Raw genomic sequence first — 22126 nt, forward strand, 5'->3', positions numbered from 1 at the left:
CAAACAAACCTGGAACTACGTTAAAATTGGAGCATGAGAAAATGTTAACTTTGAATATGTATTATTTTAGCATGTTTATTTTCAGTTAAATACTTTCATTTGAGCTCGATCACCGTTTGCTGACTTCAACTGTTCTGTGGTTTCATAGCCAGCTCCCTCCAGGATCATCTCTGATGCCCTTTCTTGACTTTATCCTTATTTTGGGGGAAATGGGTGGGAAGGAGGAGGAGATACCGAGTGCTTCAGAAACGGAAGCTCTTGTTCTCGGGTGCCAGAAGAAGAAAAAAAAGGGGGGGGGTGCTCTGTCCTTTGCAAGCACTCCAGCCAGTGTCCAGAGGAGAGGCTCATGGGAACTTTCTCCCGGGAGGCTGCTCTGGAGAGAGGTTGATTCTGCAAATATTCAGCTCCGTGGCAAAGACTCTGGCTTTCTGGTAGAAGAAGAGAGACATCTCTCGGTCGATAAGGAAATTGTGGTAAATTATGGCAAGTCTGGTGTAAATCTTCAGTTGTGCTTTCTTGTTCCCCAAGTCCATGGCAGCAGCCAGTGCCAGGTTGTAATATCCTGCAGCATCAAAAGGATCCTGAAACATTAAGCGATAGGGGGTCTGCGATTACTTTTTTAAAAAAATAATGGAAATAGGCCAGTCGGCAAGTCTAGAAAAGCAACAAGGGTGTCAAGGAATTGCACAGCAGCTGTCGAAGTCAGAGATGCCGACATGAACTTGTAGTTTTATATAAATAAATCTTTTTTACATCTCTCTCTCTCTATATATATAGAGCCAACAAGGTAGTCTGGCAAAGAGGAGCATCGTGAGGTAAATCCCAGAGCACACAGGGCACTCAGAAGAAAAAAGGCGGGAAAAAGGGAAACTCCCCCTCCACACCCACAGCAACCAATCCCAGTGCAGATTGCCTCATGGAGGGGAGACGGCTCTCTCCAACCAATCGACAGTAACTCTGTTCTGCCTCATTCTTTGCTATTCCTGCTAGTGGCTCTGCTCACCCAAAGCAAGTAGAAGACACCATCGTGGCAGAAAAGGCTTTCTGATTCTTTAGGGACGTCCTTGCCAAGGTTGACACCTACAAAAGTAACGCAGCAACGACCTACCCCACAGCCTCCACCTTCCCATGTTTTGCTTGAACCAAAAGATACATCCTTCCAGGCAGAGAAACTTACACATCTGCCATTGAGATTTAGCAATGGTGGCAAAGCTCCTTCTGGGCCAAGAAAAGCCAGAGTGTCTTTTGTGGCCCCCCTGCTCTCCCTGCCTCCCTGCGCCGGGAAGGGGGCAGGCGACGGGCGGTTTCTGTGCCCCCTCCCCCAGCTGCTTCATTCCATGCTCTGACCCTCCCCGTGGCTCCCCTAGCCTTGCCCCTCATCTGCCTGACAGGGCGTCACTCCAGCCACCCCAGACCCTCAGGGCTGCCCCACATTTCCTTCCTTTTCTCCCGTGGTTTCTTCCTCGGTCGAATCTCCGCAGTTCACTTCTGTTTGGGTTGTCATGAGAGCGATAACAAACAGGGCTTCTCTCCTGAGCCTGCAAAGAAGGCAGGAAGGTGCCGGGGGGGGGGGGGGAAGAGTGGGGAGGTTGTATAGGTGTGCAAGAACAAGCATCGGTTTAATGAGGACGGCAGATTCCCTCATCTAAAATTAGGAGCCTTTTCTTTCTACAAAAACGTTTTGCACCTTTTGAGTGCAAGAGGCTGTGGCTTGAATGCTGCAATTTGATTGCCTCCCTTTTTTTCTTTTTCTACACAAATTCTTCAAAAAGCAGCCGCTGCACAGGGGAAGAAGACAGAGGCCGCAGTCACTGGGGGAAACATCACGGGGAAAACAATCACAGTCCAAGTCCTCTGAATCAGCAAGGCTTCCTCATAAAATTAAAGAGGAGAGGGACACAGGGAAACTGCCGTTAAGAAGTTATGGACCTTGGGAAGTGTAGACAGGCTTCTGCTTCTTGTGCATCTCTGCCTTTCTGGTGAGATAATCCAATTTATTTTGGGGAAAACATGATGAAAGCTACACTTGGCATAGATTATTTGAAGCCATCCCAGCTTCTCCGCCTGTTCTGCTCTGTTCTCCTGTGTCTCCCGTAAAGATTCTGCAACCAGGTGAAGCAAGAGGGATTTCCCATCTTCAGGTGCTCCTTCCTGCCTTACCTTCAGGTCGTAGAAGGTGATGTCTCCCAGGAGAAGGTACACTTTGACGTAATAGAGGGCTTCCTCATCAAACTCCAGCGGGGAGGGGCAGAGGGAAACAGCTTTGAGGAAGAAGTGCTCAGCCAGCTCACACTGCCCCAAGTGATGGTGGATGACCGCCAGGCGGTGGTAGGCCACTCGCTCACTTAGCTGGTCTCCTAGCCAAGAAGCAACGAGAAAAGCGGCCATGAAAGAGAGGAAGACGGCAGGTAGCAGACCAGGAATGGTCCTGATTCACCAGGTTCAATAGTGAACAGCAGACCCAAAATATGCCACCAGGACAGAGGTGGGTTTCAGCCGGTTCTGTCCGGTACGCATGTACCGGTTGAAAGAATTTAGCGTGCCTTCCCGTACCAGGGCTTCCGGGGGCCCGGAAACGGAACAGCCCTCCCCTAGCCTGCCCCTCCCCCTGCTTTCCCACCAGCAGAAGCCTTCCGGGAGGTTTTGGCTTGCGGGTGCGCAGAAGGAGGGCGGGGAATCCATGCAGAGGTAGGAAATCGCATGGACTCCCCACCCCCTTCATTGGAAACGAGGCGGCTGTCAGAGGTGAGAGCAGCGTGCGCCCGTTGGCTTGTCCAACGAATCCTCCCCTCCTGTTAATTCTTCTGTTTGAACAAGCCACACCGGGGGGGGGGGGGGCGCTCCCTTGCTTTGACAGCCGCCTCGTTTCCAACTGGGGAGGAGGAAGAAATCCATCTTTTCTGTCCCTCTCCATGGCTCCATGGATCCCCCTCCCCAATTGGAACCGATACTGTGTTTCCTTCCACAGGGTATGACAGGAAACATAATTTCCCAGAATAGTTTGGATTGTGAGTCGTCTGCCTGGCAGAATTCTAGCTGCCAAACAGTCTTGGAAACCTCCAAAAGAGACGCTTGAGATGCTGCGTCAAGAGTTGTCCAGCCTGGGACACGAGGCTGGGCCGTTGAGAGTAGGGGTTGCAGGAAAAACAGTCTCGGGTGAATACCGAACGACTCTGATAAAATCTCAAGTTTGCATTTTCTTATCTATTCATGAAGAATGACGGATCTGCGGAAGGCTTTGGCAGGCAGAGATTTAACTTCTGTTTTAGAAACTGCAATTGGAACCCAGAGATTTCTTGTGTTAATTTCACCCATTCCCTTTTTAAATAGGCTTCAGAAGGTCATTCAGCAGGTGGAGGCTGTAGGTTTGTGGCGCTGGGGGATTGAATAATTGTGATAATTAGACAGCTTCAGCACATTCTTCTTAATTGGTCTGAGCGACAGTGGCCTGGCTGCCAGTGAGGAAGTCGAAGGCGCAACGGGAGGCTGCTGCCACAGCTACCAGGATCAATTCCCAGGGGTGGCCATCACCTCCAAGGCCCCATGTGGCTCAACTGCCGGGAGCTTCCAGGCTGTCCCTCCCAGCAAGACCTCCCGGGTGCCCTCTGGCCCTTCTCTCTGGGAGGGAACGCCAAGGGTCCCCCGCCCCTCTGGAGTGGAGGGGAGGATGCTCACCCTAACGCCAGCCCTGCAGTCTGGAGCCCCCCGAGCCTTTGCAGTGGGTCCTTTGGCAACAGTTGGGGGTGAACAGGGGCGGAGTTGCCTTAGCCAATCGGTTGGGAATAACTTGCTGTTATTATAAGCCGCCTGGAGTCCTAAGGAGCAGGTGGCACACGGATGTCTGCATGCATCAACAAAATAACCCCAAAGACTGGTTGCACCCCAGTGTAGCAAGGAGGGGAGCCTTCCACTCATTCTGCTCCTCAAAGAGATTTCCTCTAGTAGAGCTTTCTGCAAGATTCGATGGCAGGGACGCTCCGAAACAAGGCCGTTCCTTTGTAACCTTGTTCTGCCCTTCCCCAATTTCTCCTGCCAGACCCCCATCGCCCACAGGCCAAAGACTTTGCTCCCAGCTTCTCCTACTGCAAGTGGGGCGAGGGAAGGTGTCTGCAGGTGTGGTTCCCATGAAAAGCGGGGGAAGCTTTGATGGGACCCCAGTGGCCATGAAATGGGCCTTTTGGACCACACCCTGCAGCCCCCCTGGACAAGGCTGTCAATCCCTGGATTCAGCCCTCCTTTTTTCCACCCTCTGCACCCAGGAAGCATCTGTGGGGTCTGCAATGACACAAGGCCAAGGATGTGTCTCTTTCTCTGCAACTCTGGCTCATCCCCAAGGCACCGAAGGCTGAACTGGGGCAACCAGACTGCCTGGTTTTCTTATCAGCTGGAGGCATTTCACGGCTCATCCAAGCAGCTTCATCGGTCAGAGGGAGCCAGGGAGGGCAGAGAGGCCTTGGAAGTCCTGATTCAATCTTCGGACGCCTTTGTCTGTGTGGCCTAATTGACATATCGCAATGCAATGCGATATAGGTTGGCGTGGCAGGAGGTGGCCCATTCCAATGACTCTCTGCCTACAGACCTGCTCTGACTGAGGAAGCTGCTTGGATGAGCAATAAAACATCTGAAGCTAACCCAAAAAATTGGTCTGGTTGCCACGGTTCATCCCTCAGACCCCTTTGCCCCAGAGGAGGGTTCCTACCGGTTTGGTCGGACCGGTTCGGCCGAGTAGGTATCAACCCGGCCTGCCACACCCCCGAACCGGTTCTCTCGTCATCAGCGCCATCTTGATTTTCGGTTCTGCCCGTGCACAGAACGATCTCCATTCCAAAAATAGATTTCTTTCCCCTTTGCTGACATTGTGCGCATGCGCGGACCTTTTTAGTTGCAAATGCACATGCGCCGAACTGGCAGTAATGCCGGCAGCAACCCACCCCTGCTTTGCCCAGGTGACCTTCTCTGTCTTCCCTGACACCCCCAAGTGACTTTCGGATACGCATTGGGCAGGTTTACCTAAATCAACACTGAGCATTAGTGACGCCTGGGCGTATCCGAGGCATTCCTCATACTTCCGTAAGGTCAAGAACAGCCCAACCAACTTGTTGAAGAGGCGAAGTTCAGCACTGCTGTTTTTGGCCTTCACAGCGAGCGGCAGGGCCTTGTCCTAAAACAGGCGCAGGAGACAAAGGGCCGTCTTGCAGGGTGCAGCATCGCAAAGGCCACCCACCCAGCCTCATCTGCCCAATTTCTCAAGGACGACCCGGGCGAAGGGTGGGAAGAGGATACCCACCCTGTAGAAGGGCGCTGCTTTTTCCTTCTCCCAGTCTCCGTTGAAGAAAATGTCTCCCGAGGCTTCGAGCATTTCCATTTCTAAATTGGGGTCCCGAGAGCTCAAAGCAGCGTTGTGAGCAACCTAGGAGGGAAGGAGGGTTTTACCAGAGGGAGCAACACAGAAAGGAACAGAAGCCCTGTGCAACCCAAAGCTGCTTGTAATCCACTTTCTTCTTCTTCCAGCGTTCCATAAATAGGCCTTATGGAATTAGAACGGCCGCTCACCGCCTCTTCTGATGTCACATTTTACATTTGAATAAGAACTGGGTCATCCCTTCTTTGCTGGAAATGTAGAAGGCCTTCTTGAAGCACCCCCAAATCACAGCCACAAAACATTCCATCCTTTCCGCCAAGGCTTGGTGACATCTTGAAGATGCTAAAGGCACCATAGAGAAGATGGTCTAGAGAACAGGGGTCGGCAACCTTAAACATTCAAAGAGCCACAGAGATCCTAACCGGAAGCCTCCTGTTCAAGTCTGGAGTGACCAGAAGTCCGATTCCCCATAGAGTCTCCTCCTCGTGCGGCGTCCTTTTTCCTCTACCTGTCCTAACCGGAAGCCCTATCAATTGTGGAGCTGACTGGCGACAGGGAGCTGCAGCAGAGGGATGAAAGAGCCACATGCGGCTCCAGAGTTGCTTAGACCAGGTTGCTGACCCCTGGAAGGGGTCAGCGCAGCTGGAAGAATCCGTGTGCGGAATGACCCAGCACGTGTTTGTGGGACCTGATCTACAATGAGGTTCCCACCTCTCACTGCCCGTCTGGGGAAAAGCAAACTCACAGGCAATTTTTCAATTGAAAGGGATAGAATATGAAGGAGCAATCGACACTTCTGATGAACACTATCAATTGCAAATTGTGAATAGCTAGAAAGTGTATATTTCTATTTATTAAAAAAAGTATTTATAATGTTGAGATATATGGAAATAATTAGTTGTGAGCCCATTTGCTCTTCCTGAGAAAAGTAAACTTAGTACATTTCAGAGGGCATCAAGATTCGGATGAAAGACCCATCGCCTACTTGTTAGATGGGTCATTTTAAAAACAACCAAATTAGCATCTGCTCTTTTTTTTAGTTAAAACAGTTGAGGAAAAGGTCAGCTTCAGTGACCTCCCCAGGTGATTCCCCTTACCTGGATGTAAACGTCAACTAATTCGTTCTCCCGCAGTGCGTAGTAGATCCTGCCTGCCTGGAGCCAGGCCTGGGCTTCCTTATTTTTGGCTTGAAGGTCAATGAAGATGCCAAGGCTTCTTTTCAGGTAGTCCAGAGCAGACCGGCAGGCCCTGAAGGAGAAGGAGAAACACCATCCGGCTGACCTTGCATTATTCCCGAAATTTGCTGGCCGTGAAGATCAGAATGTTAGAAAGAAGGTGGGAGGCTGAGACCCTCCAGGGCTTTCCCTGCAGTGTCAAAGTCCGGGTCTTCTCAGCACCACTCTCAGTGGGTCAACCCCCCTCCCTTAGAGAGAATGCAAGCATCCTGCAGCCACTGTGGGGAAGGGCTGAACAACGCTGCTTGTCCCGCAGAGCTCGGGCCGGGCCAGGCTGCCTGACAATGATGGAAACTTTGATCCCAGACATCAGAAGGGGGCCTGTTCTTGGGATAAAGTAACTTTTTGTTGAGGGAAAGGCAGCCTCTTCTGCCTGCAGAAGGATACTCTTGTGTCCAGCTCACTAACAAAGTGGCTGAGTGACAACACCCTCCTCACTGGAAGCTCGTGCGTTACAGGGGTGGGATTCAAAACATTTTACTACGGGTTCTGTAGGTGTGGATTGGAAGCATACTATAAAAACCCCATTTCCTCCCAATCAGCTGGGACTCGGGAGGCAGGGAATAGATGGGGGCGGGGCCAACCAGAGGTGGCATTTACCGGTTCTCAGAATTACTCGAAATTTCCGCTACCGGTTCTCCAGAACCTGCTGAATCCCACCTCTGCTGTGTGTTGCAGTTCCTACCTTTCCGTCCCCAGAGACAGGTAGAGCTGGCTGATGGTCTCCAGCACCTGCCCTTCCGTGACCTTGTCGGACATCTTCCTAAGCAGGGTGAGCTGATATTCGTTGTAGAGGACACACTGCGCTGGATCTGGGACAACCGTGCTGTGGAAATGGCAGAGGTGCTGGACCGCCTGGAGTTGCCCTAGAAAGGAGGAGCGGTTGGCCCATTAATGCCACAAAGCCTTTCGGCAGCAAGACGCCTTCGGCCCCCACAGCTTCTCACCAGCCTGAAGAGCCGACCTTTACGTGTGGCCGTCCCTTTCCATGCACTGAACTGCCTGAACCACAAATGCTCTTTATTAGGGCATCACCAAAGAGCATTTGGGCTTCTAGGGATTCCCTGTCTCATTTCGTAAAAGAACTTTTAATTTTGAACATAAGAAGGCGGGTAAAACTCAGTCTTACTCTACACAGGGCCCTACTCAAGCCATAAAGCAAAAAAAATTGCAAACTTTTAGAAGTTTGCAAAGTATTTGGGCATTGAATGGGGAGGAGGAGGAGGGAGGAGGAGGAGGAGGAGGAGGAGGAGGAGGGAGGAGGAGGGGGAGGAGGAGGCAGAAGCTTCCACCGTCCCTTCCTGGGTCCTCCGTCCCTTGATGGTTCCAGGTCGTAGCAGAGGGAGAAGCGAGGGCAACAGACTTGCTTCGAAATGTGTGTGTCTGAGCGGACAAAAGAAACCCGATCAAGGTACCCAGCTTAGCTCCTCTGGGCCCTTCGCCTTGAGAGCTGGGGAAAAGCTTTACAGCCTCATTTATCCTAATTGTGAACCTGGGAAATGAATTTACCTTCCACATCCTCGCATTCCATGGCCACCAGAAAGGCCCACTCGTAGCAATTCCTCCCCTTCTCCTTCTGGGCCCCGCGGGCGTAGTGGTGCCCCAGCCGGAGGAGGATGGCCACGAAGTTCCCCCCACATTCTCCGCTGGAGAGTTCGGAGAAGAGCTGGATGGCTTTGATCAAGAAATGCTCCCCCAGGCTTTGGGCAGCCAAGTGCAGGTACAGGAGGCCCAGATTGGCCAGAGCCACGGCCTCGTTAGCCACGCTGCCCGTCTCTCTGGAAATGCTCAGAGCTCTGAAGTAGCTCTCCGCGGCTTCCCTGAGCTGATTCCTCCGTCTCAGACTAATGGCTGCCATGTTATGGATGACGCCCAACTGCTGGCGGGTGCTCCAGGGGGACTCTGCGACCGCGTTTAAAATGCACAGCGCCGTGTCACTCTGCCGATGGAGGATGTAGAGCCAGCTGAGGAAAATGAAGTGGTTAATGGTGTCTTCCTCCACTTCTCCAGTCGTGTTCAGCTCTAGAGCCGCCTCCATGTAGCCGATGGCTTCTTCATACCGCTTGTAACGGCTGTGCAGCTGAGAAAGTTCGCAGTAAATGATGCCACGCAGCTTCTGGCTGCCCCTGCTCCCTTCCAGCGCGTGAAGCAGTTCTCGGAGGTAAAAGGCCATGAGGGAGGGGTGTGTTTGTCCACCAGGCGTGGGACTGTGGACTTTAGAGGCATTCCTTAACACCAAATCGAGGGTCCTGAACAGCTCCAGCAGAGAACAGGAGCTGCGGGAAGAGACCACCTTGGCGCAGCTGAGCGCAAGGCGGGGCAGGCACTTCTGGCTGTAGAGTTGGCCAAGTTTCAGGTAACAGTCCACGGACCCCCCGCCACTTGGCAACCCCTGGCCCGTATTCAGCAGCTGCTGCAGCCTTTCCATGAAGGGGGCCGGTTCCTGCCCCTGCTTGAAGGTCAGGCAGTGCTTTGCCAGCAGGAAGCAGGCCCTGGCCTCGGCGTTTCTGCTCCGGCTGAGCACGGCTCTTTTCAAGGCATAGTTCAAGATCTCCAGGGCCATCTCTGCACTGTCCGTGTGGCTGGCCACGCCCATCAGCAAAGAGGCGGCTTTGTCGAGGAAGGAAGCGCTTTTCTCCGCGTTCTTCTGCTTCAGGTAAATGCCTGTGAGGTGGGTGTAAAGAGTGACTACCAAGTGGAGGTCGCGGAAATCCCCCCGGAGGGTTGCCAGGGCTTCTTCCAAATACACCCGGGCCTGGGACAGCTTGGACTTCCGGAGACTCATCCTTCCCAGCAGGTAGCAGAGCCGTGTTGTGGCCCAGGGCAGGTCGGCTTGTCTGGCCACTGCCCGAGCGCGAGCCAAGGAATCCATCAGCTCTTCCTCCGTGGCATCGCCCTGGATGGACGTCTTGAGAAAGGACAAAGGAGGGTCGTACAGGCCCCCCAAGCCCTCCACATAGCCCCCCTGGTTCAAAAACGACAGTAACGAATCAGGGATTTCTGGCCCCAAAGTCCCATCCTGGCACAGGGAGAAACGTGGCTTCTGCAAAAGGGGGGGCTCCGGCCCATGGCAAGTGGGCAGCTGCTGCTTCTCATCTTCAGTCAGTTGGCAGTCCTTCATCTTCATGAGTGACCTCAGCGCTCTGCATGGCGTTGGGCTCTCCTTTTCATTGAAGAAGGAAGGGGGCATTTCTGGGAGAGAAAGGAAGAGGAAGGCTGCACGTTATTCCAGGGTTATTTCTCTCCTGGTAAAGTTTCCCCCTGTTACGTCTTGTGCTGCCTTCAGGTGCTTTGGAGAACAAGACAGCCCCCTCTTCTCTGTGGCAGACCCTCAAATATTGGAACACTGCTATCATGTCACCCCAGCCCTTCTTTTCATTAGCTTAGATATAGAAGATACCTGTCAGGCCTGCAGCCATCTTTCCTTTTGGGTCTTTGACCTGCCACACTCTCTATTATTCTACTAGGCCTTTTCTGTTGTGGGAAAATGGGAGGGGGGATGATATGTAGCCATAACAAAATTCCTTTCTGGGAAGCCAAGGTCATTATCCTTTGTCTCTGCACCTCTGCACCTGACCGGAACTGGATGGGTAGAACTACTGCCAGCATGGCAATGGAAGATTGGACCATGGGGTGGACTTGTGGGTGCGGGGGCAAGATCTTGAACTTTCAACTGGGTGGGGAAAACCAGGAAGCTTTCAGATTCGGGTTTTCTCAGATGTGCCAACGTGGCTCTCTTCATCAATTGGAACTTTGAGCAATACTTTGCCTCCAACTCTGATTTAATTTTGGATGCCATTTGGGACCCTGACAATACCTTTATTAGATACCTGCATTAAATATCTTCACTAGATATAGATATAAAGAGTACCAAGTAAAGCTTCCATCACGCGTCATTTCAGCCAGGGGTAGAATCCAGCAGGTTCTGACAGGTTCTGGAGAACCAGTATGGAAATTTTGAGGAGTTCGGAGAACTAGCAAATGCCACCTCCAGAGTAGGGAGGGAATGGGGATTTTGCAGCATCCTTCCCCTGCCACGCCCACCAAGCCACGCCCACAGAACCAGTAGTAAAAAAATTGAATTTCACCACTGATCTCAGCCCAACGTTTCCTCCTCTGCCTTGTTTTACACTTTAAAAACCCCTAAAATGTTCCCTCCGTCTTGCGTATTTACACCTTGTATTACCTTCCTCCCGAGGTTTCTGGGGGCCCACGTCATTCTGTGCATCTGTGAGAGAGATGAGATAAATGAGAGCATCGTTCAGGCCACGTTTGGCTTATCGACTGCCTACTTTGAGAGGCCTAATACTGTAGAGGGACTCGAAGCCCCATCCTGGGAACTCCGCAACAACCTGGTGGCTTCACCCGAGGATGCCAAATTTGGGCCTGGACACACAGACACATTTATTGGGTTGGTGATAACCAATTTCCAAGTATGGTTTCACCTGGAGACCAGAACCTTACGAGGCCAAGTATCATGTAGGCTTATGGTTTGGATTGGTTCCCCCACCACCACCCTCTCTCTCTCTCATCAATCCTAAATTGAGGCTCAGCTTCCTTTCAGATAAAGAGGGTAACCCACAGCTCTACTACATCCTGGAAGTAATTGCAGTGGCATTAAATGCAGGCCTTCCCATTTTTCTTAAGTGCAGAAAAGTTGAGAAATGACCTATGGAATCCTTTGAAGAAATTGAAGAAATCCATATTCCAACTACTAAATTCATCCTCCTTTTGAGCTTCACCCTGATGAAGCATTCAAATGATCGGATCTTTAAATTCATGCTCCTTCAGTTCCTTGACTTTGGAGGCGAATGAAATGTAAATACATAGATAACTTTTTTTTCCTTTTTAGCAAACTGCGAAGTCCAAGAGGCGCCCAGCAGCCTTGTGCCTCTGTCCTGCCTAGGGAGGGAGCTGCAACACCTGGGAACGGCTCACCGATTTGATAGGCGCTGCAAATGTTCCCCTGGGAAGTGGGCGCCAGGAGCCTGGCCAGATCATCCAAGAGGGATTCTTCTTTCGTGGAAGAGTCGCCGTCTTCCCTGAAGAAATCCGTGCACGGAAGTCTGAGAAAGGGGGAAACGGGGCAATTTTAGGACTTTTATGGCTTCCCAGGGCAAGTCCTCCTTACCAAAAGATGAGGGAGGGAAGGATCAAGGAAGCCATCAGAAAAGTAGGGCGGGGGAAAGGGAGGAGATCAAAGCGTCATTATTTTTAAGGAAATTCTGCTGAGCCGTCACAAGGTGGATGTCTTGTGGGATATCTTCGGGGTCCCATCCCCCTTGATGCAGGGAAGGGGACCCCAATGGTGGCCAGGAGATCTGCTTCCCTGTCACCAGCACAGGTGGTCAGGAAGAACCTTTCCTGCCTCGCCTGGCGGGACACCTGGCAAGCGCCACTGACTCGGAGGGTACTTACTCTGTGGCAATGGCCAGGAAGCCCTCGGGCTCCACACAGCGGCTCTGCACAAAGCCAACCCGGCCCGAAGAGAGACGCCTTCCCACAAACCACGGCATGCAGCTCACGAAGTAGCCAATGATCTCAATCTCATCTCCTTTTTGGAAGCTGATCTCGTCTGGCACAGAGCTCTCGTGGCTGACGACGGCGACAGATAATCCTGTGGCTGGACGATGTGGAAGACATCAAATAAGCCCACAACATGTCAGTGATGTTAATGTTGATGTTACAAGTTTCACAGAGAGTAACACTAGAAATAAGGGGTCATTAAACCCACCCATCTCCCCCTCCCTCTCTCTCTCTCTCTCTCTCTCTTCTCTCTCTCTCTCTTATTCACCCATCAGAGCCAATTTTTTAAACAGAATTTCCCCGCAAACTGCAGGAGAGGGGATAAGAGGGTTTGGAGGAGGAGGAGGAGGCCAAGGGAATCCCACCACAGTGCCAGGAGGCTGAGTAAATGGGCAGCATTTGCATGTTACGTTGAAGGGACTCTTTAAGTCATGGACGCAGAAATTGAAAACCCAATTTTAATCTTTGCTCCTTACCCGCTTGGTCTGTGACTGGAAGCGCAGTTATGCCGGCCAGCCCATCAGACGTGGCATTTGCTTTCAGAAACCACCTGAAAATTCCAGAAAGTAACATTCAACCAACCATAAACGGCATCCCTGTAACGCGCTGAAGGTAGGCTCAACCCCCCGGAGCCCTCGCTCAGGCAGAGGGAAGCCCTGCGAGGGAACTCGGGCACCTACTGATGGAAAGGCACCGGGGGCTCCAAGCCATCGGGGGGGTGGCCGTCCGGGACTTGCTCTGGAGCTGCCGATTCCACCTGGCAAATGGCTCTGGGATTCCTCGCGTCAACGTTCTCGGGAGAAAACCCCAAATAGGCACCTGAAGGGGGGAAAGCACCACATGGAACAAGGGGCGCATCCTGCAGTTGTGGATGCGGTTGTTGTTCATCAAAGAGGAACATTGTGCTGACGTTTGTCCAAAAACCAGGTTGCCTTGAGCAGGCAGACAGGCAGAGAGAGAGAGAGAGACCCGTGGAAGTGTGATCCCAGCCAGAGCAGAGGCACCTCTGCCTCCAAACCCAACTCCCTTCCGACCAACAGAACCTCTTATTTTGCCTTTGTTAGGCGCCATCTTTTCCTCAGACGGTTTCTGAAGTGAGGCCCAAAGTTTCTCCTCGCATCCCCTTCGGTTCAGCAGAGGCCAAATACTCTTTCGCAAGCGCAGGTAAAGCCCCAGGTACCTTCTTGCATCAAGAGTCCTCCGTAGACCCGGTGGAGGCAGTTCTCGTCCAAGAGGACCTCAATTCCAGCAGCTTCTTCTGGCGAGGAGAGCCACAAGGAGTCATCCAGCAAGAGGGTCTCCAGGCAGGGACTTAAAAAACCTGTCAAAAGCAGTTTTCACATTATCCCACACGGCCTCTTCTTTAAAAATCATCAGCGTTCGTTTGACGCATACCTATTTCCCAGCTTTTGACGAGCTCCCCAAAACTCTCTGACCTCCAGAGTTTTTCTACCCCGTAATCCACGCCAGGTTGAAGAAGAAAGGGAGGGGCAGGGCAGAGGGGCAGGACTGCCTTACGGGGCAAAAAGGATCCTTCGGTCTCCAGTGCAGGTTTGAGAGGGAAACTTCCTTGTTTTGACAACGGTTGCAATTTCTGATATTGACCATTTCAACCTGAATGCCGTAAAACCTCAGTGAGTTCCAGAGGGCCTCTGTCCCTAAAACAATGATGGCCAACCTTTTCAGCACCGAGTGACCAAAACGGAACGTGTGTCCTGGCTGCTCTGCGTATGCCTGGTTTTTGGCTTTTTTTTCCTCTTTTTTGCTGTTGTTTTCAGGCCTTTTTTCTGCTGTTTTGGGGCCAAAAACAATCCAACAAACAGCCAGAAAACCAGCCTGGAAATTGCCTGGAAAACGGCCTGGTTTGGGGCCGTTTTTCCAGCCATTTTCCGGCGCTCTGGCACCCGCGAAGACCAGCTGGCCGGTGCACATGTGTGTGCCAAAAACCATAAGAGCAGCTGGTGATGGTGCGCATGCCCACAGAAAGGGCTCTGCGTGCCACCTCTGACACACTTGCCATAGGTTCGCCATCACAGCCCTAAGCCGAGGCCCTTCCCCGTCTCTGACGAGATGCTCCCGTCTCTGGTCCTTCAAGCAGCCAAAACTCCCCAAGGATGGAACTAGCAGATTGTAGCTATGGCCGTGTTGGGTTCCACCCCCCCACCCCATCTCACCCCCGGTTATTTGCCCGGTAGTGCAACAAAGCAGATGTTATATTCCTGAAGCTCTCCTTGGATAGGGAAGGAATAAGCGGGGAAGACGACTTTCACAACCCTGGGAGTTCTATCCATCATTTTTCTTGGCTCAAAAGTTGAGAAACCAGCAAAGGAAGAAGAGCTGCAGCCAGTGCAGTGGAGCCAAACAGACCACATCTTAAACAACAGTTAGAACAGTTGGACTCAGGGAGTCTGAATAGTTCTGGATTCCAAAACTCTCCTCACGAAAACCCTTCGCGTGAAATTAGCTGAAGCTCTATTGCGCACAACATTTAAACGGGATCTTTAAATTTGTATTTCTTAAACAATGTTTTAATTTTCAGAGCACCAACAGCCGCCAAAATACCAAATCTTCTGATGTGTTGCTTTACCAAGAGAAAAGTAAGTTATAAACTTCCAGATTTCCTCCAAGGTCCAAAATGTGATGGCGATGAGACGGTCTTCACTGTGGATGGACAGCAATCTGGCCGATAACTCCTGAGGAGGACAAAGAGGAGCCAGCCGTTTCTTCTCGGAACAAAACTAGCAAATCTTTTGAGTTTAAAAGACACAAGGAAGTCATAGTGTCAGCCCGATTCTGCATTACACATTTGTCCCCTCTTGAAAAACAGCCCAAATATGACTGACCAAAAATGGAAATAGATTTTTGCAGCTAATTTCTGCCTCTCCCTGACCTGGTTACATCTGCTCTTCAAAGTATTTGGTAATCATTATTCCATTATGTTACACGTTAAAAATATTCATATTCTGAATGGGTTAAGACACATATGTAGAAACGGAGACTCTCCTCTACAGACTCTTGAGAGACAAAACCGCCTCTAAATCTCTTGAGGAGAGAAGAGAGAAGAGGGGATCGCGGGACCAAGAAGAAAGGCAGGAGGGCTTTCACAATTCAGTCCACGGCTGGGGTGAAATCCAGCAGGTCCTGACCAGTTCTGGAGAACCGGTAGTGGACATTTTGAGTATCTGGAGAACCGATAATACCACCTCTGGCTGCCCCCCCCCCCCATCATTTCTCTGCCTCCCGAGTCCCAGCTGATCGGGAGGGAGGGGGGATTCTGTAGTATCCTTCCCCTGCCATGCCCACCAAGCCATGCCACGGCAAACCAAGCCACGGCCACAGAACCGGTAGTAAAAAAAATTGAATCCCACCCCTGGTCCACGGCCACTGATCTCACAGCCAAAAGTTCTAGGATCCCACATTTGGAAAGAGCCTTTGGCTCCAGGGTTTCCCCAACTCTTTCCCATGTAGCTTGCTCCAAGCACACAACGGGGAAGCAGAGGACCACAACCGTCTCCCTGCCTGCAGCTGCCACACATTCGGGAGAACTTTGGGCTGGTGGCAGGAAAGGCCTGTCAGAAGGAAGAAAGCGGTGGCAGAGCTGTGCCTTCTCCTCTCCACCTCACCCTCGGAGTTGGACGGAGGAGCCCCCGAGTCCATATGACAAAGGCCGAATTTCATCCCACCTTTACAAACTTACGCTAAAAACCGCCACGGCATGTTGGCCGTCGTTCTCCAGGAGACGGAGTCTTCCCTGCAGGTACTCCTGCAGCTGAGGATCAGGCAGGCCGGTCCTTCGCCGGACCAGGGTTATCTTCAGGAAGAGAGCTGAAAATAGCAGGTTTATGGTTAATGGAAGCCTCCCCAGGGACAGCCCGTCCGTTTCCCTGTTGAGAGCAGAGGTGCTTTCTGCTCTGGGGAGGCCAAAACTCCATCTCCACTTCTCTTCTGTGGGGCAGCCATGGGGCCGGGGTGAGCAAGGAAATTTCACTTTGTGTTGCAAAAAGTCAGAAAAGAGGCAAATGGAGTAATCTCTGCATCCATCTTTTCTTTTGGGTCTTTGGCCTGCCAGACTTTCTATTATTCTGCTATGCCTTTTCTGTTGTGGGGAAATGGGAGGCGGGATTGTACAGAGTGAGATGCTATGTAGCCATAACAAAGTTCCTTTCCAGGAAGCCAAGGTCATCCTTTGTCTCTGTACCTGACCAGAACTGGATGGGTGGAAGCTGCCAGCGTGGCAGTGGGAGATTGGACCATGGGATGGACTTGTGGGGGTGGGGGGCAAGATCTTGAACTCTCAACTGGGTGGAGAGAACTGGGAAGCCTTCAGATTCAGGTTTTCCCAGATGGGCCAACATGGCTCTCTTCATCAATTGGAACTTTGAGGAATCCTTTGCCTGGGACTCTGATTTACTTTCGGATGCTATTTTGGAATGCTGACACTTTTCCTGAAACCAAGTAATGGAGTGAAATCTCCCCTGCAAGCCTGTCCAATGAAGGAGAGCAGGAGGAGGGTCCCTTGGGGTAGAGGGCCACCAGTGGGGCAAAGGCCGGACAAGCGGGTCCTCTGGAGCCCCAGCCAAGAAACCCACTTCAGGAAGCATCTCGGACAAGCCCCTCCCCAGTTCCCACAAGGAGAAAGGGAGGGAGGCAGGGAGAGAGGGGGAGCTAGCAATAGCAATAGCAGTTAGACTTATATACCGCTTCATAGGGCTTTCAGCCCTCTCTAAGCGGTTTACAGAGAGTCAGAATATTGTCCCCAACAACAATCCGGGTCCTCATTTCACCCACCTCGGAAGGATGGAAGGCTGATTCAACCTTGAGCCGGTGAGATTAGAACCACTGAACTGCAGATAACAGTCAGCTGAAGTGGCCTGCAGTGCTGCACTCTAACCACTGTGCCACTTCGGGAGCTCTTTCAGACCCGACTCGTCTGTCGCCTGTGGCTGAAGGTGTTCCAATAAACCTCCCCCATGGCCTGGCTTTCCTCGTAGGAGGGCCCTTCCATGGCTGAGGCTTGGTCTGTGCTGCCCAGCGGAGCCCCAGGTTGCTAGCAAGAGGAATAAAGACCTCCCCCCAACCTGGAGGGCTGGTAGACCCTCTTCTCCCAGCGCTAAACCTGCAGGTTAGAGCTCCACTTTTCCATCCTTGGAGGAACTTAATCTCCACTGCAGAATTGAGCCCTTTCTGAAGGTTTAATTAAATATTCCTAAGAGGTCCGTAAAGGGGGCCTGCATAAGCGCATAACCAGCGTCCCTTCCGTCCCTGTCCTACCGTCCCCGCTTATCCGTATCCATTTCCTGTGTTCATAATCATGTTTATACTTATATCTGTTATCTTATACATGCTTGAGAAAATAAAATTTAAAAAATTAAATATTCTCCTTTTGCCATAAATTGTAGCCTTGAGTGCTTCCAGGATAGAAAAACAGGGAATCGACCGGAAAATAAAAGACAAACCTTAGTAAACATTTAAATACCGGCTACATGGGATAAACATATTTATCCATATTCATTGTTACCTGATTTTATGTATTACTTTAGCTGACACCCATCTTCCTCTGCTGCAGGCCATGGAGACGGGAGTCATATGAATCCTGCCCAGATTTTAATTCAGCAGATTGTGATTTGCTGAATCACAAAAGCATCTCGAACTAGTAAACAGCTGTTCAGGGTCAGAAAATGAGACTGCAGAATTTCACTCTGGCCAGCCAGAGATTATATTGGGAGGCGGGGGGGGGGGGGGTCGTGGAGGGAGCAACCCCAAAGAAACCCATTCAAAAGTCAGGGGAAAGCTGGGAAGATGCGGGTGTGTGGGGGGGGTGTGTGGATGTGGGTTACCTTTTTGTGGCGGCTGCAGTGAAGCTCCCTCCTTCTCCGCTGGAGATGGCAGGGCATTTGCGTGGCTGGGGTCCCCCTGTCCCAGGAGCTCAGGTTCTTCTTCTTCCCAGCTCGGGGTCTGCCCTGCTCCGGGATCAAGCGGAGAGCTGAGGGGAGGCTTTTCCTGGGGGGCAACGTCAGTCGTGGTGGCTTCGGGGGCCCCGTCGGCTTCTGCTGCTGAGGGCTCCATGGTTTCTAGATGGGCGGCAGAAGCATCCGGTCGCAGGAGGCCTACATTGTGGCAACAAACCCGTCTTTGGTTAAAACGTCCCCTTGGTTAGGAGCCCTACGTGGGGGTGGACGTTGGCCTTTCTCCCCAGCCCCACTTCAGCAGCTGCCTGTTAAGACTGCCAGGCCACCTACAGGATTACAACAGGGTGGCAAAGCCTGGGATGTTTCTGGAGCACCTGAAATTCATCAATGGTCTGGGAAAGGGGGTTCGCCTTCTTCATTCCCGTGCAGCCGCTCTGCGCAATCCCCACGGACAGGCCTCCGTTTCTGACAGAGCTGGTGAAGGGGAAATCTGGGCACCGGCTCTAGCGGAAGAGAGGAGACCTTGAGGACTGCGCACACCCAGGCCGCCTCCTGATCTCCTTTGTAAAACGCTGGGGGACCTGAGGAAGACTTTCCCAGAGCAGCAGAGCCTCTGCGGCTATCAGGACGGAGCTGGAAGGAAAAGGACCTTCTCAGCTGGGCCCAGCGTGGACCAAGGGTCCTCCCGGCCCATCGGCTGCCATGGGAGGAAGGCTCGCTTAGGGCGGCTGCCGGATGGGCCGTTTGTTGCTTCCCAGATGCCCGCATCTAACGCGGCTGCTGCTGCTCCTCAGCCCTCTCCCTTCTGGGCCTGGCAAAGGGCATCTGAAGGGCCAGCTGGGAGGAAGGCTGAAGAGCAGAAGGCCCCGCCCCTTCCTCACCCAGAGGGCCCCACCCACTTTTTCTCCGCCACTCTGGGGATGCCCTTGGGGGAGGGCACGTGCCGCTGCAGTGCCCCTTCCCCCCAATGGCCCCGGGCTCCAAGAGCGGGCAGCTGCGTCTGGCATGCCTGCAGAAGGCTGTCCCCCTCCCTTGCTCAGGATCGCCCCTAAAGTCTTGCTCACAGCCCAGGGCGTGAAATAAAACCAGAAGGAGCCAACTCCGCAGGCACCTACCTGCTCCTGGTCCTGCTCTCTCCGATTTTCCCTCTGCCACTCCAAAAGTGCTGATTTTTCCCTTCCTGTTTGGGCTCCCAGCTCGTCCCCTGCCCGATTCACACTCACACACACACACACACACAGAGAGGCTTTCTTTTCCTGTTGACTGTGGACTAATCGGCCCTTTTTGCAAACACAGCATGTTGACCTTTAACAGGCTCTGTTAATCTTTACAGCCTCTTCTTTAAGATAGGACTGGCTCCAGGGTAGATCTCTCTCGCCCTCCAAACTCCCGGCTCTGTGTGAATTCAGAACCACCTCTCCCCCCCCCCTAGAATTCCAATACCTGGAATCATCCTCATCTCTGGCCCTCCTGGGAGGCCCTTCCGAGGCCAGGCAGGCGTCGGACAAAAGGCTGGACCAAGAGGCCTTCAGGGTCCCCACCAGTGCATGGAGATGCAACTTCTGAGCTGGCTGCAAACTTGGCAACTTTAAGACTTGTGGACTTCAACTCCCAGAATTCTCCAGCTGGAGAATTCTGGGAGTTGAAGCTCACAAGTCTTAAAGTTGCCAAGTTTGGGGAGCCCTGCCTAAGCGTTTGAGGAGAGCCCTTGCAATGCTTCAGGCTCGCTTGAACTGAACCCACCGAGAGTGACCAGACACGGAGGTGGACATCAAAGAGATCAATACCAGCTATGAAGAAGCCGGACTTTTCAAAGTCTTCTCCTATTTGGGGGGAGGGGAATTCTTCACTGCCTGAGGGTCATCGACAACACACACACACACACCCGTGCATGTTCAGTTCAGAGTCTCCCACACCTGCTTGCCCAATCTTCTCATGGGGTTTCCCAACCGACCCCTTCTCTTTCTCTTTCCAGAATGCCTGCCCTCTCTTTTACATGTAGGGGGCCTTCTACATCCCTTTCTGGAAGGGAAAAGGGCCCCAGCAGCATTTGAAATGGGCTTTTTTGTCAGACCGTTTTGATGGTGCACAACATTCTCTTTCCAGATGCTCAGATTTGGTTTCGCTGCACACAAAAACACAGAAACCACAACCCCTCCCTTTCCAAGGTTCCTTTTTGGTGGCCCCGATGTTTTGAATTTCTCTGAAAGGAAGCTGTGGATGCAGGGCTGGTGGGACGGGGGGGGGGGGGGGACGGACACACAGCGCTTCCTTCCATTGTTCCCCTCAGCACTGGCCCTTTTCCTGCTTTCTCACCCTGCCCTCCCGGCTGCAGTTTCTGCACCACCTTCTGAAGCCCATCAATGCTCAGGATTCTTCACACCCTGGTCATTGTCTCTTCGCCCTTCTCCCACCAAAGCTTAGCCAGCCGAACAAATCCGTTTAAAAATAGTTTCTGTCCTTGGCCTGTCAGACTCTTAAACGCAACCACAATCGCTCCACACACACACGGAAATGTATGACCACTTTTTCTATTTCTCCCCCCCCCTTTCTTCTTTTCCCCCAATCACTCGCATCGGGAATATTCCTTATGCTATTTATGCTGTTTGCATTGGTTCTCCTGAATGGCACCAATGGGCTGAAACCAATTCCCTTGTATTTATTTTGTACAATGACAATGAAGGCTACACTATAAAGGGGGGCAGCGGGTGGAGCAGAGAGCCGGACCGGTCCAGCCAAAGGGATGCTGACTCTCCTCCTGTCCACATGCAGCCCCTTGCTCTGCATCCCTATTTAGGAAGAACCGCACTGGAAGCTGTGCCTCTCGCAGACTCTGGCGGTGGATGGCTGGGAACAGGGTCCGTCAGGGCTCGGAATTCCCCCTCCAAGATGGAGATTGTAGATGACTTGGCTGAAGAGGAGGAGCCCCCCGACTCTCACTCGCAGGCCAGGGAGATATCGACCAGGAAGCAGGTCTGTGAGGCAGATCCCAGCCACCCCTAAAGTCTCCTCATTGACCCTCACCAAGGGGGAGGGGGAGGGAGACCCAGTTGTGCCACAAGGCCCTGTTGGTGGCTCAGATAATGGAAATGGGGCAACCCTCAGTCCTGGGATTCAGCTCCAGGGGTGGCTTCCTGAACTGGTTAGTATCTGTTCGCTGCGCACCACTTTGAGCGTGCGCTGCTGCTTCGCTCGTGTGCGTGCCGGCCATATGGTGCTTGCACATGCGCATTTGACTAAAAATTGTTCTGCACATGCACAGAAACATGCCGACAACGGCAGAAGGCACCGGAGAACTGGTTTGGGGACGTGGCCAGCCTGGTTCGCTGCTGGTTCTGCGACCCAGACAAAAATACCACTACCGGTTCTGGTGAACCGGGCCGAACCGGGAGCAGCCCACCTCTGCTCAGCTCATCCTCCGGGGGAGAGAGGCAAAATGTACCCTTGTTTTGAGTGGGTTAGAGAACAAGAGATCGAAATGAACCAGAGACAGACGAATGCAAAGTCCTTGACTGAGTCCAGGCCAATTTAATTAGCAGGCCCATTTTTCTCGCTATTAGCTTACATTTACCTGCATATGAATCCTTATACAGGCATTCAAAGCAGCATCTTTAACCTCTCTCTTTCGGTAGTCAGATGCTCCCTGTGTCGTTTTATAAACTCTCTTTCTGACAGTTCCCCAACCTTTCCAGCCTAACAGGAGAAAGCAAGCGAAACGAACTTTTTTCACCCAGTAAGTTTGGGGGAATCTCTGCCGTCCACAAATGAGCCACACCCGAGGATCAGAAACTCACAACAGCAGCAACACCCGCAGGGAAACAGCTGCCTGGCTCTACTGGCGTTGCCACAATTAACCCAGGATTAGAATGCAGGTCACCATGGAGCTACGGTGTGTATGCATACGATGGATGGCTGCACCTTTGTCCCCCCCTTATTCACCACTATACAACCATTCGAATTAGCAGATAATCAAGTTTAAGGCTTTTGTCTCCAGAATGAGAAAAGAGTGCAAGTGAAATATTTCTTCAATTCCTTCTGTCAACCGATGCTGGCTTGTTTTAATTCCTTTGTAATATTTTTTTCTAGTAGAAAGA

At 52.1% G+C, this 22126-nt stretch overlaps 1 protein-coding gene across 8 annotated transcripts; it reads right to left on the minus strand.

Annotated features, from left to right (window-relative positions):
- Window positions 1–55: 55 nt before the first annotated feature.
- Window positions 56–19261, minus strand: SH3TC1 (SH3 domain and tetratricopeptide repeats 1). Of its 8 annotated transcripts, none has more exons than XM_032224626.1 (18): window positions 19148–19259; window positions 18407–18535; window positions 17961–18230; window positions 15821–15948; window positions 14711–14816; window positions 13304–13444; window positions 12804–12942; window positions 12600–12673; window positions 12016–12220; window positions 11536–11663; window positions 10784–10825; window positions 8107–9789; window positions 7283–7463; window positions 6460–6610; window positions 5288–5410; window positions 5011–5161; window positions 2161–2357; window positions 56–581 (listed from the first exon to the last, which is right to left on the minus strand). In XM_032224626.1, exons 3-18 carry the CDS (start codon window positions 18187–18189, stop codon window positions 345–347), a joined length of 3915 nt encoding a protein of 1304 aa, XP_032080517.1. In that variant the 5' UTR covers window positions 18190–18230; window positions 18407–18535; window positions 19148–19259; the 3' UTR covers window positions 56–344. The 8 variants fall into 8 exon arrangements, with proteins under 8 accessions (XP_032080517.1, XP_032080516.1, XP_032080511.1 ...); XM_032224625.1 differs by having other exon boundaries at window positions 18407–18665; XM_032224620.1 differs by lacking the exon at window positions 18407–18535 and having other exon boundaries at window positions 17961–18194.
- Between the last annotated feature and the right edge of the window lie 2865 nt (window positions 19262–22126).

Source organism: Thamnophis elegans, chromosome 9 (genome assembly GCF_009769535.1).
Source record: "Thamnophis elegans isolate rThaEle1 chromosome 9, rThaEle1.pri, whole genome shotgun sequence".
Taxonomy (NCBI): Eukaryota; Metazoa; Chordata; class Lepidosauria; order Squamata; family Colubridae; genus Thamnophis; species Thamnophis elegans.

Coding starts and splice junctions, on each gene's coding strand:
- SH3TC1 (XM_032224620.1), bottom strand. CDS start 18,189: ATGGAGCCCTCAGCAGCAGAAGCCGACGGGGCCCCCGAAGCCACCACG. Junction 14,817..15,820: donor ATGCCGTGGCGGTTTTTAGC/GTAAGTTTGTAA, acceptor TGTCCTCCTCAG/GAGTTATCGGCCAGATTGCT. Junction 12,674..12,803: donor CCCCCGGTGCCTTTCCATCA/GTAGGTGCCCGA, acceptor TGGAATTTTCAG/GTGGTTTCTGAAAGCAAATG.